General features: G+C 29.5%; 1 protein-coding gene across 1 annotated transcript; it reads right to left on the reverse strand.

The window, feature by feature from the left end:
- Positions 1 to 12479: 12479 nt before the first annotated feature.
- LOC137813882 (nascent polypeptide-associated complex subunit alpha-like protein 1) lies at positions 12480 to 15093 on the reverse strand. Its single transcript, XM_068616348.1, has 4 exons — positions 14861 to 15093; positions 14160 to 14241; positions 13126 to 13256; positions 12480 to 13025 (listed from the first exon to the last, which is right to left on the reverse strand). The coding sequence occupies exons 1-4, from the start codon at positions 14918 to 14920 to the stop codon at positions 12693 to 12695; spliced, it is 606 nt and encodes a 201-aa protein (XP_068472449.1). The 5' UTR covers positions 14921 to 15093; the 3' UTR covers positions 12480 to 12692.
- Positions 15094 to 19631: the final 4538 nt, after the last annotated feature.

The following is a 19631-nucleotide window of genomic DNA, read 5'->3' on the forward strand; positions in this document are numbered from 1 at the left end:
TGATCAAAAGCTTTGAAGAATCCAAATTCAAGGTGTTTGATGAAAGGTTGGTGTTGCTGCTGTGTGTGGGTGGGATCTGGGTAGATTAAAGTGTGATCCACTCTTTTGTTGAATCTAAAAACCTGATGTGAATTGAAACCTTTTTGAAATTAGATGTTTTCCAACTAAGTGAAAAACAACCTATTGTTTTGTCGAATCAACCGTTTGTTTTGCTCTTAGAGGCTTTGAAAAAGGTTGAAAGTTGTTTGACTTGGTTGACTTAACTGTCAAACCAAATCAATCGGTTGTTTCGTGGTTTCAACCGATTGTTTCTTTGAAAATCCTAACAAAATTCAGTTTTGAATGGTGAATCTGTCTTAAATGTTTTCTAACTGAATACGCTCCTTCATTAAATGTTTTAACCAATATTTGGAAAATATAAATAGTTTTTTATATGTTTCTAAAGAGTAAGAAACAGTTTTGAGAAATTCAGTTTGACATATTTGATCTCAAGTTTTCAAGATTCACATCAAGCTTTGGATTTTCAAGTGAGAGTGGAATATGATTGCAATTGTATTCTTTTCACTTGTACTTTGATCAAGTGTAATTTTTTTCTCAATCTTCTGTATTTTTGTTGTTGTATTGCCAAGGAGTGTTGTGTGTTCTTGAGGTGTTCAAGATCAACACTCTTGGTGTGGTTTGCCAAAGGTAGTGCGTTTCTTTAGGGGTTCAAGGTCACTACTTTGGTGTGTGGTGTTTGTAATCTTGTTTGATTGCTTAGTGGATTACCCAGTGGTTTTTGGGAACTGGATGTAGCTCTTGTTGTAAGAGTGAACCAGTATAAGTTGCTTGTGTGCATTTCTCTTTCTCTGATCTCTTCTAAATTTTGTTTTTAAGTTGTTTAAGTTTTGACTGGTATAAACAACCGAATGAATCGAAGAAACAACCGATTGTTTTTCTGTGTTTCTCTTTAAAACAAATTGTGTTCTTGGCTAACTTGATTCCTCTTCTGGATTTCTTTACTGAGTTTCATTAAACCTTCAAAAGTTTTCGAAAATCTCTTATAAACAATTCAGCCCCCCTCTTGTTTAAGGCCATATATTTTAACAAAATAAACATATTGTCATACTACACAAAATCATACAATTCTATCAAAAACTTTCCAAAATTTTAAAATACATTCAACCCTTTTGATGGAGTTCTCCCTCTCCTTCTTAAGTTCTTCAGTTGAAGATGGTTTGAATGATTGGAGAAGAGATGACACCGGAAGAATTTAATAGAAATGGGTAAGAACATGAATGGGTTTGGGTTTGGGTTTGGGTTTGGAGAATGGTGCTAGGAAGGAGGTTAGACTAACCTTCTAGTTTTTTCTAAGACTTCTACACTTAGAGAGTGAGAGCAAAAGAAAAGTGAGACTTGAGAGAAATTCTGAAAACCATTTAGGAAAAAATTCATTACTCAATTCAAGTCTTATGTTTTCAATAGAATAACTCTTTATTTATAAAGCCAAAAGGGACTAATGGAACTTAAAAACTCTTCATTCATGGAGTGACATGTGGCACCCAAAAACTCTTCCTTCATGAGTTGCTATGTGGCAATCCATGCACCTCAAAGCTCTCAATTCAAGATGTGACAAGTGACATCAAGAAGAGGAGAGGACAAGTAGTAGGCGCTCATTTGCTCCATGTGGAAGAAGAATAGTCACTTTGCAAAAAGGAAGGAAAATGTTCCGTATAGGTGTCCGTGTGGTGCTTATATGGATGTCAGACATCCCTTCAAGCTCTTGAGCTCCTTCACCACGCTTTTGTGTTTTTTTCTTTTTTTCACATATAGTATCTTTATTTAGTAAGAGTCTCTTTTATGTTATGTGTTTTATTTTTTTCTAGATATTTGTATTGTTTGATTTTTTGTGCAATATTTTTATCGTGTTTAGATTTATCACTATAAAGAATAAATTTTGGCCTAGATTACATTACTTATGAGAATCAATGTCGAAACAAGTGATGACAAAATGACCTATTTTAGGTGGGTTAATTTCGTGACCTAACAATTCATTTCCTATTAGTCTAAATCATCAACATATATACAATTAACACTATAAAAAAAATTATTAAATAAAAATTAATTTTAGACACCAAAACAATTAGTTACTATATTGATTAAATTAAAGACCATTTTATAAACTAACAAAATTATTGGTATCTAAAGTAATTATTATTAATAAAAAATTATAAAATAGTTTCTAAATTGGTATTTAATAATTAGCTATCAAGGTTTTAGCTACTAACTATTTTATATTCTAAATTAGTCTCTATTAGTAAGAAATTTTTTATTAGTAATAAAAATTAATAAATTAATTTTAAATAGGTATTTATCATTAGAAATTTTATAAAATCCAAATGAAAAATTATTAGAAAATTTGTAATTTCTAATAATTGATTAATATGAACTGTATATTATATTAATATTTATATTTATTATTATATTTAAATGGACTTAATATAAATGGTTTAATTTTAAAAAAAACTATTAATTGTAAATTAAAACCTAAGATATAATTATAGTTAACAACACACCAAACTAAAAAAAAATCCCATCTCAATAAAATCAAAAAATAAAAATAAGACAATCTGGTAAAAAAATGTAATAAAACTAACTATTGTATTCATTATAAATTTTGCTAGGCTCGTATACTTTTGTTTGTTTTCATTCATAATTTATTAGTCTAAATAATCTCTTTTTTTCTCAATAATTAGACAAAAATATTTCAGTGTTAATTTAATATTTTATATAATTAAATTAAAATATTCATCATTTGGTCATGTGGGCAAACGAGCCTATATTGATAAGCAATACATAAACAAAAAACAGTAATAGTTAACCTAAATGGTGAAGAAAAATTACAAGTGGTGTCTCATCGGTGAATTTGAAGATATATTGATGAATAAGCTATTATAATTATTAAGAAGTGAAGTTTAAGTTTAATTCAACCTGTCAAACCGGCTTATGAAATTGAGGTTTGCACTAACTTATATACAATGAAAGATTCTAGTTTTTAGTTGATTTGGGATATACAATGAAAGGTTCTAATCTCTAGTCGATGTGAGATTCCAACAATAATAAATCAAACCAATCTCTTAACCTATTTAGATACAAAATTAATGTATTGTTGCCCAGCTAGGGTATACACCCATCAAGTTTCTTATCTTATATAATTCAACGCATTCAAAATACAACCAATTATTAAACAGCTTTGTAAATTTAAACCTGATATATGGATCATAAGATTTGAGTGGGTCATGCATTGACTTCATAAGAACCAGAGAACAAAAAAAAATCAAAGAAAGAAAGCGAAACAAACACGGCATTAAAATATTTCACTTTTTGGAAGCACTTATAGAAAACCTAGCCTAATGACTCTCCCCCATGTGGCCATGCCCCCCCAACATCCCTATCCAATCTTGGTCTCTCTTTTCATGTTACCAACCATCTCAATTTCATTAACTTGTGTGAGAGAGATAGAAAACGATGTGCTAGGGTTCTTCATCAATACCTCTTTTAACTTCTTTGGCTTCACCTGCTGTTACAGATTATCATGTCTTATTCTTATCATAAATTGGACAATATTGACTAATTGATTTCTCATTTTTATTTTGAAATATGGAACTGGACAAACAATGGGTTGGTTAATATCTTAATTGGATTTAATATGTTGACATTATTAAAGATAAACAATTTTCATAATAATAAATGAGTTCAAACTTTATTTTATAAAATTTAATTAAATTTAAAGTATATTCCTTAATATAAACAACATTATAATAATTTTGTCTAACCACTTATCTGGATTTTTTATTCAAACAAAAATGTACATCTAGATTAAGGTTGACTAACATTCTCGTGTTAATTTATCTGGAAGGGTGGAGTTTGATTAAAATATTACTTTCTAATTAAATTTTGTAAACCCTAACCGATATTAATGTACTTGAAGTCAAAGTATTAACACTATACATGAGAATTTTTAGGTTATTCTTATGCTTTCAACTCAAGAACTTGATTTTATAATGATATAGATTCTCTATTTCTGTACATCAAACTTAAATTGTGTTTATACACATTAGTTTTGTTGGTTATAAAATATATATAAAAGACTTGCAGATGTACATCAAATTCTTCTAACAAAAAATTAAATCAATATTAAAAGTACACAATCTTTGGCGGCATATCTATATTAGGCATAAGAAACTTCTTAATTAAACATTTAGATGGGTCAAAAGTACTCAATTTTTCTATTACAAATAATAAAAACCAATTGCCCTTTTTTAATATAGGGATTAAGCAATTTGCTTATTTATAATCTTGAGAAATCATAATTTTGTTTTAATATAAAAGTTTTATCTTTTTTTTCTCAATTAAATGCTTTGTAGTATTCGTTCAGTAGACAGTTCAAATAAAAATATTCAGGGTAGGGTCTAAAGAATGTTTACAAAAGTTGACGAATACATATATAAAAACTACCAAAAAATTATATGTAGACCAAAGAAAATGACTAAAATACATACAATATTAAATTAGTCATTCAAAAGTTTAAGTATTATTTTTTACTTTCTTATATAATATAATTAGGCTAAATGTAACTTTAGTCTCACTTCTTAAATTTTTGCCCTTTATTTTTCTTCATGTAATTTTTATTTTCAAATTTTAAAAATTCACTTTTATAACTGCTATATTTTTTGGTTAGTTATTGCTAGAATTTTTTTACATTTCAGAAAACTTTTCTTATGAATATTTTTGTGAATCTTTACAAAATTCATTAAAAAAAATCCGCAAAACAGTCATTCCTTACGAATTGTTATAGAAAATCCAAACACAAAATTCACCAAACATGAAAAAATATAATAGTAATGGTTCATTGACATAACATTTCCATTTAAGATATTACTAAGAAATTCAATGATTAAAATATATATAAAAAAATATATGCAAGATTGGGAATTAGAATAAAATTGTGGATTTTCTCTTTGCTGATGAAAACAAAAACAAAAATTGTGGATTTCTAAATTTTAGAAACTAAGATGATGAGAGAGAAAAAAGGAACAAAATCGTGTATGATTATTAATTAAATCGAGACAACCAAATTTATAATTTAATGAAATAATGATCAATTTAACCATTAAATGGGGTTTAAAATTATATAAAATTGATCATTATGTTCATGTTTATTTTAAAAACTAATTAATTACCAGATATGGAAAGAACCAATTTATTATCATGTATGTATTTAAAATTTAAATAGCTAATTTAAAGATTGTATAGAAAATTTAGTTGTATGAATATTTGTACGTATTTAATTTATTTGTTTGAGACGGTTTCATAAATGGTATATATTTGTAGGATTGGGTTAGGAGGGTGACATTGTTGAATAAATAGAAATTTGGAAAATGTCAAACACCATAAAGAGTCAAAGGCATCTCAGCATAATGCCTTGACAATGACTCACAATAATTGTTCTCTCAATCACCTTAGCAATCACCAATGAATTTAACAACTTATCGTCTTTCTCTTTTCTATTTCTTTATTTTTTTTGTTCTCATTGGGTTCACACAAACCAAGTTTTGGACCACAATTAGGAATCCACATATATAAAATACATACTTTAGTTGCTCTCACTTAGATACTTACGAATCGAAATTAAAATCAAAGATCAATGCTATACATTATCTATGGTGCAATTAATGGTGGCCAAAAATTAAATTCATAATTATCTAAACCCATATTATTTTTAAATTCATTTAAATAGATTTATCTCAAATACAAATTAATACTTTTAAATTTTAAATCCAATTTATTTAATTTAATTTGGATTAGATATATATTGGATACATTTTTGGATTATCTAAAATAAATTTTGGGTTAAATTTTAAGTTCAGTCCATATCAAATCGTGTTGGCTCAGGCCCAGGTCAAGTCGAGTCGTCTTAATCCCAACTTGATTCAAGTTGCCCTAGGCCTAAGTCCAGTCAAGTGAGTCGACCTGGGTTTAGGTCAAGTCAAGTCCACCTCAGACCAGGTTGAGTCAACTCAGTCCAGGTCCAACCAACTCAACTCGAGTCCAAGTGGAGCTGATGTGAATGCAATAACAAGAATACATGATTCTTTGACATTCTTAGGAGCAACTTGAGTTGGTCATGAAATGGCACTTTACTTAGAATTGGATCAATGTTCTAATTCAAGAACTCACCAAGACTTTGCACCAAACCAAAGCTCATATGGAAGTCCATATATTGTCAAATGGAATCAAACAACAAGGAATGAGGAACAAGAATTGAAAGCTGGACAGAAAAATAAGACTAAGCTACTGTACCGAACAGAACAATGGAAACAAAGCTGGAAACACAATTTTAATCGGTGCAAATGAAAGGAAACACTAAGAAATGCTAAACTACCGAATGGAATGGAAGAAGAAACACTTATGGAGTTAAACTTGTTGGATCTTGAGATTTGGAGAAGCAATTCACGCCACTTGGATCCTTGTTCCAAGATAAGTGAAGGAGTGCCACCACTTGAAGCTCACCATTGCACACAAGATAAGGCAAAGGAAGAAGAAGACTCAAGACTCACAATTTCTCTCTAAATTTGAGTATAGTCTCTCTACTTCTAAATTCCAAATCTGCATTATGAAGGACCTAAGCCCTCCTTTTATAGGAGCAAGGGCTGGTCATTTACATAGCTTATTCCCTAAGCTACCCAAAATGCTCCTAAGCTCACTCCCCAAGCTTCTAGAATTTTCTAAACTAAAGCCTAGAGATGTTTTTACAAAAGAGGTGTCTAATGTTTCCCTCTAAGCATCTTTCTAAACACTATTCTATATTATTTACAATTTAAAAGAAACTATAAAGAGAGATATTTAATTGAAGTCCATTCTTGAAAGCTTGTAGACTTCTTTGGCTTTAGGCTTGATCCTCTCTTTATTTTATGTCTTCTTTTAATTTTGAGAAGACTAGAAGGAAGAACTTCAAATGTGAGGGTGAATGCCCTCTTCCTTCATTAATAAAAGCCTCCTTTATTGGATTCTCATCAGGAGCCGAGTCAATCCAGGTCTAGGTGGAGTTGAGTTGGTTTGGGTCCAGGTGGAGCCGAGTCGAATTAGGACCAAGACAGCTCGATCTGAGCTCAAGCCAAGACAACCTAGGCTCAGGTCGAGCCAAGTTGGCTTGGTACGAGGTTGAGTTGAGTTGGCTTGGGTCTAGGTTGAATCAGGTCAAATCGCGTTGGCTTAGGCCCAAGTCAAGTCAAGTCGAGTCGTCTTAATCCCAACTTGAGTCAAGTTGCCCTAGGCCTAAGTCCAGTCAAGTGAGTCGACCTGGGTCTAGGTCAAGTCGAGTCCACCTCAAACCAGGTTGAGTTGGGTCCAAGTGCAACTGACTCGACTTGGGCCTAGGTGGAACCGAGTCAATCCAAGTCCAGGTGGAGCTGAGTCGGTTTGGGTCCAAGCGGAGCCGAGTCGACTTAGGTCCTGGTTGTACCAAGTCAGCTCGATCTGAGGTCAAGGTGAGTCAACCTAGGTCCAAGTCAAGCCAAGTCGTCCTAGTACGAGGTTGAGCCAAGTTGGCTCGGGTCTAGATTGAGTCAAGTCGGCTTGGTTCAGGTTGAGCCGACACAGACCAAGTCGAGTCGAGTCAGGTTAACTCGAGTTGAGTCAGTCTGAGCTAGTCGAATCAAGTCAATCGAGGCTGAGTTGAGCTGATCCACGTCAAGTCAAATCCACATCGAATTTAATCTAATTGACAAAGTAAATTTAATCTAATTTAAATGAAATTAAAAAAATCCAAATAAATTTGATCTAATTAAAATGGATCTGAATTTTAAATCTAATTTATTTTATTAAATCTAGACTGGATTATAAAAAATTCAATCCATGACTACCCTACTTACAACCTCAAAATGTTAACTCATTATTGATTCATCATTGAGATACAAATTTAGGATTTTTTATATCATGAAAAAGTTTAATATGTAATCCAATATTCTTAATATACCAATTTATTAAAAATTAGGATATTGTAACACGAAAAAATTTATATTACCCTAAAAATGAGGAAGTTTACCTCGTTGCTGGTTAAAGAATACTTATAATTTTCAAAAAACTACATCCACAGCAAAGAAACTTATGTTACAAAATAATACTCAAAAGTTTTACTTTTTTGAATTTGATTGTTTTAAAGTATATTTTTTGAATAATAATTTCAAATAAATATTTTATTAACTTTTATCATTACTTTTATGTATCTATCATTAATTTATTTAAGATAAGTAAACATGAAAATTATGAAATAAATTATTATATATATTAATTTGTATGAATGTGAAGGAAAAGAAAAGGAAAAACATAAACATATAAAAATCACAAACATTTTTCACACTTAATTAATTAAAGCTTGATTCTCTAAAAAAACATTTTTAATGAAGTTGTCATTTGTCGTAACCATAGTCCTGATGAAATTTAAAGAAAAATTATAGTCATCACTATAATTTATTAAGAAACTATAAAAAAAACTTTAAAAATATATATTTGAAACCAAATTTTGGATTGTAGTCAATTACATGTAGAAAATATATTATCACTATACAATATCCGTAAATGTTTTTTTAAAATATTTCTTTTTCTCTAAAAAAAAAACATGTAAAAACTATTTTTTTTAGAAAAACCAAAAAAAAAACTAAAAGTTATTTATTTGGGTCAATTTACCTTGCTCCTCTCTTCTCTAATTTGATTGCTCTCTTTTCTTCCTCACGTTGTTTCTCCTTTCTCGCTTTCCCTTTCACAATCCGTTCTTTTTTCCTTTTTCGTTTGCCAAGAATAATCATAAAAACCTCCTCCATAAGTGAAAAGTGGGATTAAGGGAAGACTATAGGTTTTTTATTATACTTTTTACTTTTATTTTTATTAATAAATCATATTTATAAAACTTTATTTAAAAAACATTATTATTATTCTATTATATATTTAAGACAAAAACATTTTATTTAATATTTTTAAATTTTTTAAAAATTAAATTAAAACTCATTTTCCTTTTTTTCAATTTACTTTTGCTCATATAAACATTTTAATTTTTTTTGGATTTTTTCTTACTCGTTAAAGAAATTATAATTAATTTTTTTACTGATTTGGATGAAGAAAGAAACACAAGATAAACAAAAGAAAAAGTGAGAAGATGAAAGGATGGAAGTTATGAGAAAAGGTTAGTATATTTTTAGATAAAAGCCAATTGGGTGAATGATGTGAATGAAGGAAGGGATATGTAAATACAAATAAAACACAAAAAGCAAAAAGCAAAACAAAATGAGAGTCATCATCCTCAAAATCTGGTTGCTTTTTTCCATCAAGATATATTTTTCTAAATGCAATCTTCTTGTCCTAACTTTTGGGTACATAATTGCCCAAAATAAACAGAACAGAGGATAAATTAGCTACACATGTTTTCACCTTTTTGGAACAAAAATAGCTACACAAGTTAAGACAACAAACACTAGTGTTCTTATTTTATACATAAAATTGTTTATAATGTTTTCTTAAAGAAGTAATTTATTAGGTTATGCCATAAAAGTTGTGAAATGAAGGCACACACGTAACAAAAAGAAGCACAATTCAGATCCCACGGTGAATGGGATAGGTTCAATTTAAAAATAAATAATGAAAGAACTTGAATTGGATAGAGAAAGTCCTTATTTTATTTGGTTATTAAGTTAACTTTATTAAGTTTTAACCAGGGCAATGCAAGAGATATTATAAATACTTATTTTTGTAGTTAAAAATTATAATTTTGTATTATAATAAATCATTTATGTTGCAATATAACGTTGTTGTTAATTATTGATTTTTTAAAAAAACAATGAAAGTTAATTTGAAATATATTATAAAAAATAGATTGATTAGGTTAAGATTTTTTATAAAATAAAAACCACGGTAAGAAAACTCTAAAATTTATTCTTATTAAAAACTAACTCTTAAAAACATATTTAACTGATGATTTTTTTTTCTTTAGATACCTTTACCAAAATAATTTTCTCTTACAAAACACAAATACCTTAAGGAGAGACAAACTTGCTAAAATCAAATATAGTAAAACTTTGTTCCTAAATAAGATATGTGAAGGGAAAAACGTACGCAGAAGCAACACACACAATCATGAATCAACTGTAAAAAATAAACACAGGATTTAACGTGGTTCGGTCACCAATTTGCAACTTACGTCCACAGACAACTAATTAGGTTTTCATTCTATTTGTTATACACCAATTACAAGTACAATGATATCTTTAAATAAAAATTATAAAGGAAACACAATGATTAATTTCACGTCTTGTCGATTAATTTATGTTGATCGGATCTCTAGTGTGTAAACGAACCAAGCTCTGATACCACTTGATGGGAAAAACGCACGTGGAAGCAACACACACAATCACGAATCAACTGTAAAAAATAAACAACACAAGATTTAACGTGGTTCGGTCGCCAATCTGCAACCTACGTCCACGGACAACTAATTAGGTTTTCATTCTGTTTGTTACACACCAATTACAAGTACAATGATCTCTTTAAATAAAAATTATAAAGAATACACAATGATTAAGCTCACTCACTAAACATGTCTAGTCAGCCCAACGATATGAAGTAAAAGAATGATCAAAATGATTATATATTTAGACAAATGTCTCTAAACACTTATAAGGAAAAAAATAAAAATTGAATAATTTTATCTATATATTAAAATTAATTTATGGATAAACTAATTTATAAAAAACTTTCATATATCGCTTCTATAAAAAAAAAAAATTTAAAAAAAATACATCAATTTTACTTTATCAAAAATATATTTCACTTTCTTTTCTCCCCTAAAAATGTTTATGGAGAAGTTTGTCCAAATATACCATAAGGAATTCTTATATGGACCAGGTATATAATCTCTAAAAATTAAATTGAAGGGGTAAAATATTTTTTTAAAATAATTTTTGTTCCTAAATAAATTTGAGAAATTAAAAATGTATTTTTCAAAATTTTAGAACTTAAAATAATTTTTTTAAATCTGATTAATCAAATAGAGATTTCCCCTAAATTTCAAAATTCCTATTCCAAAATTTCGAGTCAAATTCCCAAATAATAAGATTTCATCTCTGCAAGTACCTATTTAGAAGTGTTGTCAATATCATATCAATTTCTGGAATGAATTCCACAACTCAAACTAAATTAGTTTGATTGGTTCATTTTGTTCACTTAATTGATTTTTTTCCACATTCGATTCAATTTATTCGAGATGGACTATTGACTTGAGACTGATGTTTTTGAACAACGTCGATTGCGGTGTGTTTGGATAAACCTATATATGAATTCTCTTGTATAATATTTGGATTAGGTGATCAGAATGTAAAGCATTTATTTTGGAGTAACCTTTTCACACAATGAAAGGAACATGTTGTAAATTTCAGATAAAAAAGAATGAAGATTTTACATTTTAAATTAGTATTTCTGTAATGAAAGAGTGTGGCCTGATGTTGTTGGGTTGCAACAAGAAAAAATCATTTGCATGAGAGGCCTTCTGTTGTTTTGCAAAAGGTAACAAGTTCATTTTTTTTTATTGTTTTTTAACCTTCTGGGAAACTGAAACATTATAGTAAGGAATCCTAGATTACTACTTACCGAGTTGTGAAAATATTTCAAATACCAAATACTATCATTAAACTATGTTTAAATATCACTTAAACCAACTTTCAGTTTCTGCTGAATACCGAGTCATGCACTTTTTTCTAAATTTAGTTATAAACAAAATTCATTTCAAGCTCCAGCTCACTTGAAAACTACAATAGATTTGTGTTTTTTTTCCAACACTTGAATTCAAGTCAACTTAATTTCCATCCAAACACATCCAGTCAAACCTTGTTACACTATATTTAGACAAAGTAAAACATTTCTCTATAATCATCACACAAGGGACATGATCATTTTTTAAGTGGAAAGTATGAGAAACTACTCCAACATGCATGATATAGCTATATGCTCAAAGTAAGTTTTAGTGTTTCAAAATTTTCAATTTCCATACATAGACCATCCAGGAAATTAATATCCCAAGACAATTGGAATATAAACACACTTCGCAAAAGAAAATACAATTATAGAAAATTAATATTCCCAAAAATTAAGCATAAGGAAGATTAAGAATTAAGATTAAAAAAAACGTTGCAGATTGGTAGTCATCTCATTCTCTGCAACAATAACTCCTAGTAGTTTAAGTTTAGTATCTTAATCCCCGTTAAGAGTTTCAAGTGAAGAACTGGTAGTGTAGAAGATATGCACAAAGTATCAACTTTATTTTTTGCTTTGTTTAAACTACTCATAACTTTAAAAATTATGTCCTAGATGAGGTAGGCTTTGTCATTAAAGTCATTAGATTATCATAAATAGCAGCAACGCAAATGCTGTGTAACTATATATGACACTCAAAATTGTAACTGGAAGTATCTATATAACTTCTAACGATGAGTGCCATTCTTGGCATTGAACATGCATTTGTCGCAAATGAGTCTACAGTCTTTTCCTTAGATGCCGACAATTACAAAGATAATTGACAAACCAGTATTTCAAATTCAAGGAGAGCAAAAATTTCGATGAACAAATAAAAATAGCTACACATTCCAAATTCAAAACAAACCAGACCATCAATTAGTTAGCTCCATAATGGCAGCAACAATGTCGCCACCTGCTGCCTTGAGTGCTTTAACAGCTTTAGGTCTTGACACACCAGCTTGAGTCATCACCAGCTCTATATCCTTGGGATCTACACCAGCCTCATCCACTTCCTCATCGTCTGGAGCAACAGCAGAGGACTCAGGCTTCAATCCTACATTGCTTACACTAGGAGCCTTGAATTGCTCTGCTGCCTGAGTTTGTAGCTGTGAGCTCAAGTCTTCAATCTTAGCTTCCCCAAATATAATGTATGTATCAGATGTAGGACTCTTGAAAACGTCTGGCTTTGAAATAACAAACAGGATCTAACAAAACAAAAGGTAAAATTCAATTACCAAAACAAAACAGATCTCAAAATTGGAAGAGAGAGCGGTGAAAAGTAAAAAAGATGTGTCAAATGCTAACATTCTTGCTCTTCTTTACTGTCACTCGACTGACACCTGTGACAGGTTTCATTCCAAGTTTGAGCATTGCCTTCCGACTCTTCTTTTCACTTCTGGTCTGCTTGGACCTACCAGATGCATCACCTTCTAGCCCTGCGGTAGAAACAAATGCATGAGTTGTGAATTTGGTGTGTCCATGTAACTTCAGTCATGATCTCCATGCATGCTCATTTGGATTCTGATACCAGATTGAACATGCCTACAAATTCCATCCATCCTATTTGTGACATTAGTATGATGTTCATATTACAAATCTCATGTCACGTCCAAGTACAGAACAATCTGCTGGGAAGCACAGACGTGACATGGGACATGTAATACAACTCGAAACACAGATATCACCAATCTTAAAAATATAAGAAACAGGAAAGGCTATAAATGAATAAGATTAATATAAAATAAAAATCTTAAATCAAATGAGAATTAATGCTTTAAGAATGAGCATAGTGATTGTAGATATACTAAAATGCCACTACATTTTATCAAATTATTGTGATATGAATTAAAATTCGTTATACAAGTTTAAAATGTATGATTAAAAAAATGGATCTAATTGTAATTGAAGTGCCCAAATATTCAATCAGCATCGTTAAATAAAGTGAACGATCATGCTAATACTACTGGTGATTTCTGAATCTAAAAAATGAAGGTTATAAGAAACCAAAACATTTCCAAAATCTTGATGATGAAAGTTTTAAACAAAAACAATATTTAACTTCTCTCTCTGCAAACCATGATGATTAACACCTTTTATACAAAGACTCCAAATAAAATAAATGAAGTTGACACGTCAACCAAAAATTTGCAAGAGCTCATTACTTCATTAAAAATGCATGTCCCTAGTATATCAAGACAAGCCAAATAATCTCATTGATCATGTACACTCTTTTCACTAACAAAACAATCCCAACCAAATTGTAAGAAGAATGCTACTAAACCTTTGCCAGATGCAAGAAGGATGGTGAGAAAGTCATAAGCAGTCATCGACCAACTTACCTTCACCATTATCATCATCCTCGTCATCGTCATCATCATCATCTTCCTCATCATCATCATCCTCGACTACAGGCTCATCATGCTACAAAACATATTATTCAAAAGTTCAAAAATACTATAAAACAGAGCAAAAAGTACGTCATTCCTTAATAGCGTATGAAAATATTTAACTATTAGAATCAATTCCGGTTATTAAGGAAAAAAGTTTTATATTCAGTTACTACTAACATGTTAGTTTTAATTGTTCTTCTACGACTGTGGTTAAGTGTTTGTTTTTTTATTTATGAAAGATGGATTCCTCCCGAGTTTGATTAGAAAATTCAACTCCTCTTTTCCATATAAATTAGTGAAACCCTCAAAACACTTCCAATTGATTGCACAGAAAAAGCTCAGCACAAAACCAATTGAAAACCTGGTAATTTCATCTCCACTATCTTCCTCATATCAAGCTTCTGATCGAATCATTAATGAACAGATAGAAAATACAAAGCTATCTAAACCCTCAATTTACTCGAATCAAACGCAAACCCTTGACAGTTACTGCTAGTACTTTGGAGTCCACAGGGCACAGAACCCTAAAACAATTAACTATGAAAACATTGAACACAATCGAACTCAATTGAGTATTCCTAATCCAAATCAAAAGTAGAGTAGAAAAACGAAAAAAGGGAAATAAAAAAGAAATTTTTAATATGGATTACGTGGATCTTCTGCTGTTCGAGGTGTTGGGCGAGAAGCTCCTCTTGAGTTTGAGCCGTCATGGTGATTTGCCGTAAGAAAAAAGATTGTGGAACAGTGATCCAACCAAACACCAACAACAACCTAAAACCCTAACACCCGCACTTTATATACCTCAATTTAGGGTTACCCCATTAAAATTTAAAACCCATTACTTCCAATTTTTTTTTTGTCATAAAACTAGATAAAATGACAAGAGTGCATTTAGAGTGTTAGGTTGAATAATTATAAAAATTAGTTAATTTTTATTATATTTCTCAATTTTATTAATATAATTTATTTTTATATTTTTAAATATTTTAAAAAAATAATAATGTTCAAACTTTAAAACGTTCAAATTGTGAAACATTGCTAAAAGTATTCTTCCCAGTGTATTAAATTTTTAATATTTTTTGAGAAATATCTTTTGGAAAGTTAAATTTTTTAATTACTTCCATAAAGCACTTTCTAGAATGTTAAAATTTCAATTCTAAAAAGTATTTTCCAGTGAAAAAATATAAAATGGAGGTATAAATAGTAATTGTCAACAAATATTTTTACCTTTTTCACTAAAAAAAAACTCTCAAATTTAATATTTCCATTCGTTTCTTAGTGTATATAAATATATATATATATGTATATATATATATATATATAAGATTGTTAGAGTTTAGTTTTCCCTAATTCCATGTTTTTGCATTTAGTATGTACTAATAAGAGACTATTTTATATTTCTTTCAGAAAAATTAATTTATCTTTTCTACCCAAAAAAAAATAAAAAACTAAATATATTGGTATAGATTTCAATCTATTTGTATTCAAACTTTTTAGAAAGAAATTGTAACTCTAATATCAACATATCATTTTTACTCCTCTTATTACCAACGACAAATGAATATTTTAGATAGAAATTGTTACTCTAATACCATTTTACTCCTCTGATATATTTTTTTTTAAAATAAAATATATATATATATATATATATATAATTTTAGATAAATTATACTTATATCTTAATAATTTGTGATATATGTTATTCTAAAATATTTTATGTTATTTTAGTCCCAATAAAAATTAAAAATGATTGTTTTAGTTTGAATTTTTAACTCCATCGATATTTTGGATGACATGACTATTAAGATACTGTGTTAAAAGAATTTTGGGTCATATATTTTGTTTTTAACCATAACTTTTTTTAAAATTAGATTGCTTTAAATTGAAATAAAAAACTCTAACATTTGTCATTTTTTTTTAGATTTAGATTGTTTTAAATTGAAACGAACAAACTCTAACATTTGTCATTTTTTAATAAACTCTTACCTCTTTTATTTTGTGTTTGGTTTACTTCGATGAAATGTTCATCTTTCCAAAGTCACACATCATTTCCACAATGGGTGCCATATCAAATAAAGCACTCTAGTGGATACAACATGATTTAGAAATTGTAAGGAAAAAATTTGATAAGCAATAGAAGAAAGTTGTTAAGGAGATAACAATTTTTTTATGATGTTTTTCAATTGTCCTTCTTTGTTGCTTTGGCTAATATGGTATTTTAAAAAGAAGATGTAAGTTTTAGATGTATGTTGATGTTAGTGTATTGTTCATTAAGGGGTTTGGGTACTTTAGTTATATGTGTAAGAATGTTGATGTAAAATCTTTTAGATTATTTGTTATTATTAGTAGGAATTTGTTAACTAAGGTAAAATCTTATAATTAATTTACATTAATTAAGAAATGTTTAAACTTACATTTATTAAAATTTTATAATTGTGTATGAGAAATATTAAGAAAGTGAAAATAGAAAAATAATTAGTATAAATATATGGTGAAGAGAATATATATATAAAGATAATATGCATTGATCAATTCGCATTCACATTTTATTATCAAAGACTATCTTCCATATGGTAATTACAACTTTTGACCCATCAAAAGAATAAAAAAGATAAAAATTGATTGAACATCACAACATTTCCAAATGAATAAAATGAATATCGCTAACAAATAAAAAGGTTCCATGTATCCTAAATTATAATATATTGCCTTCAATTAACATCTTCCTTATGCATGAGCTCCTCCCTCTAATATTTCTCTTGCCCTTATTTATAATTTAATAAATGAAAACAATCAAATCATTGTTTCAAAAATATTAAAACACATAAGATCATACTCCACAAGAAATGATCCAAGGACCATGTCACAAAATTTGGTAGGTATATCATTTTTTATCTTTTGGTCATCCCATTTAACCTATCACGTATGGTGTACATAAACTTCATCCACTTCATTAAGAGGATGGAAGAATATACTTGTTACATCTATTATTGAGTGTTGTTAACTAGGATTTTGTGGCGACAAAAGATATTCCATAAATTCTTTCACTATATTAACCCTTTAGTGATAAAAGTCACAATTAGAAAAAAGGGAGTTGATTGTGAAGCAACAACTCTTCAACAAGGTCAACATTTGTTAGAGACACCTAAACCTAACCCTGAGTAAACTACACTAAACTCCAATGTTCAACCTCAATAACCTAATGTTCCATTGTCTCAACAACTTAAGTCATGTCCATATGAACACTCAATTTAATGAGATGTTCAATTTAAGAAAGCGAACATGCTTATGGTTGAACAAGAAGGAAAAAGCAAACATCTTCGCAAGCATAATCTTTCATCCATCGATCCTAATGACAATTTGGAGTATAAGACGTAGAACTTGACAAACCTTGCCATGAGTGATGACACATCTGATACAATGAGCCAAACAACTCATTTCACTACAAGAAAATCATTAAATAGAAACTAATTTTAGATATAAAAAATAATTAATTGTTGTATTGACTAAATTAGAGACCATTTTATAGACTTAAAAAAATTATTGGTCTCTAAATTAGTTTCTATTATTGATAAATAGTTTATAAATTGGTATCTAATTAGCTACCAAGACTTTTGCTACCAAATTTAGAATCTAAATAATCGGTAGTTAAAACTTTGATAGCTAATTAGATACCAATTTAGAAACTATTTATCAATAATAGAAACTAATTTAGAAACCAAAAATTGTTTTAGTCTCTAAAATGGTCTCTAATTTAGTCAATATAGCAAATAATTATTTTTGTCTCTAAAATTGATTTCTATTTAATGATTTTTTTTGTAGTCTTTGTTGACCTTGAACCACTTCAAAACTTCAAAGAATGCAAGTCGCTCCAAGGACTAACATACCTTATATGAATAAGTACAAACAATAGTAACAACAACAACCTTGACAAAGGTTTAAGCTCCTAAGACTTTAATACAAGCCTTCTTTAATTATATAACCTGTTAAGCAATTTGAAGATTCAAAGGACAATCAACCATTCATTAGAAGGGGCCAACAATACTTAGGATAGAAACTAATTATTGACGTGATTGTAGTTGCTCCTCTTATAGTTGCTCCAACAAAAGCTTCCACCCCAAGACAATATTTTACTATCAAACCATCATTACTCCAATGTCCATCCACCATACAAATCAATAATAATGAGGATGAAATCACACAACCCCTTCGTCATCCAACCCCACTTCTAAATGACACTTCCCCTTAATTGCCTTCACCAACCCTTAAAAGGTTTTATATCAAATAATTACTTAATGGACATTAGCTTATATACCAAAGTTGGTGAAAATGTTCTTATGTGATAAGTGCCAAATTTTAGAAATATTTCATATTAAAACACAGGTACTTATGACTATTAATTGCTTAAATAAGTATAAAGTAACCCCTAATTTATGAATTTATACCTTTTTACATATTTTGTGATTTTTATTTGAACGATTTATTCCCAAATTTTGTGTTAATTTCAGGATTCTAGGGGAGAATGAAGATGATTGGGCCAAAGGAGATTAATATAAGCTAGAAAAAGGGAAAGCTAGAAGGCTACACTCACCAAGCTCATAAAAGCCCAACTCATCATCAAAGCATCTCACTTGAGCAAGATTGCTCTAGCAGCATTGGTCATTTTCGACGTTTTACTCGCTCAAGCGAGCTCAATCTCGATTGAGCGAGAATCCACTTAAGCCCAAGCAAATTAGGTTAAATATGGGGGTTGAGGCACAACCCAAGTGAGTAAAAATTGATAGGAAAACACCATTGAGTGACTTGTAACCTAGTTGGGATAATAGGAGGTGTGAGAAACATTAGAGGATGCAATCGTCAAGGAGAAACATCCTGGATCTCCCTTTCTTGCTCTCCCTACTTGTAACAACCATCATGTGTGGCTAATTCTACCCTTTGGGATTGGGAGTAATTTGTTCAAACTCTTATGTATTGAGGTGATATCTAAACACAATATTTTGTTCTTGATTGATGATTGGTATTATTGTTTTGTTTGTAATGCTTGGTTTACCATGATCTAGAATCTTGGATTTGACTGGAAAGTACTTATAAGGTTCTTACCTAAACGATAATGCTTAACATATATGAATGCTAGGAATAGATTTGAAATGTTAATTGTTATCAACATATGATCTTAAGGATAAGTTGTTTTTATAAATATGCGAGAAATCGATATTTAGGAAGCATCTTAATAATTTTATGTGCGAGGAATCAATATAAATGATTTTTATACGGGCATCAATATCAATCAAAGAACACAATATTGTCATGCTAATCAAAATACAAAAGAGTGAGAAAGATGAAAATCAATCCCTATTTTTCCAATTGAAGCAATAACTCTTTGACTTGTTTTCTTGTTAATTTTTGTCATCATAACAACTC

The sequence above is a fragment of the Phaseolus vulgaris genome, chromosome 1 (genome assembly GCF_051622355.1).
Source record: "Phaseolus vulgaris cultivar YP4 chromosome 1, ASM5162235v1, whole genome shotgun sequence".
NCBI lineage: Eukaryota > Viridiplantae > Streptophyta > Magnoliopsida > Fabales > Fabaceae > Phaseolus > Phaseolus vulgaris.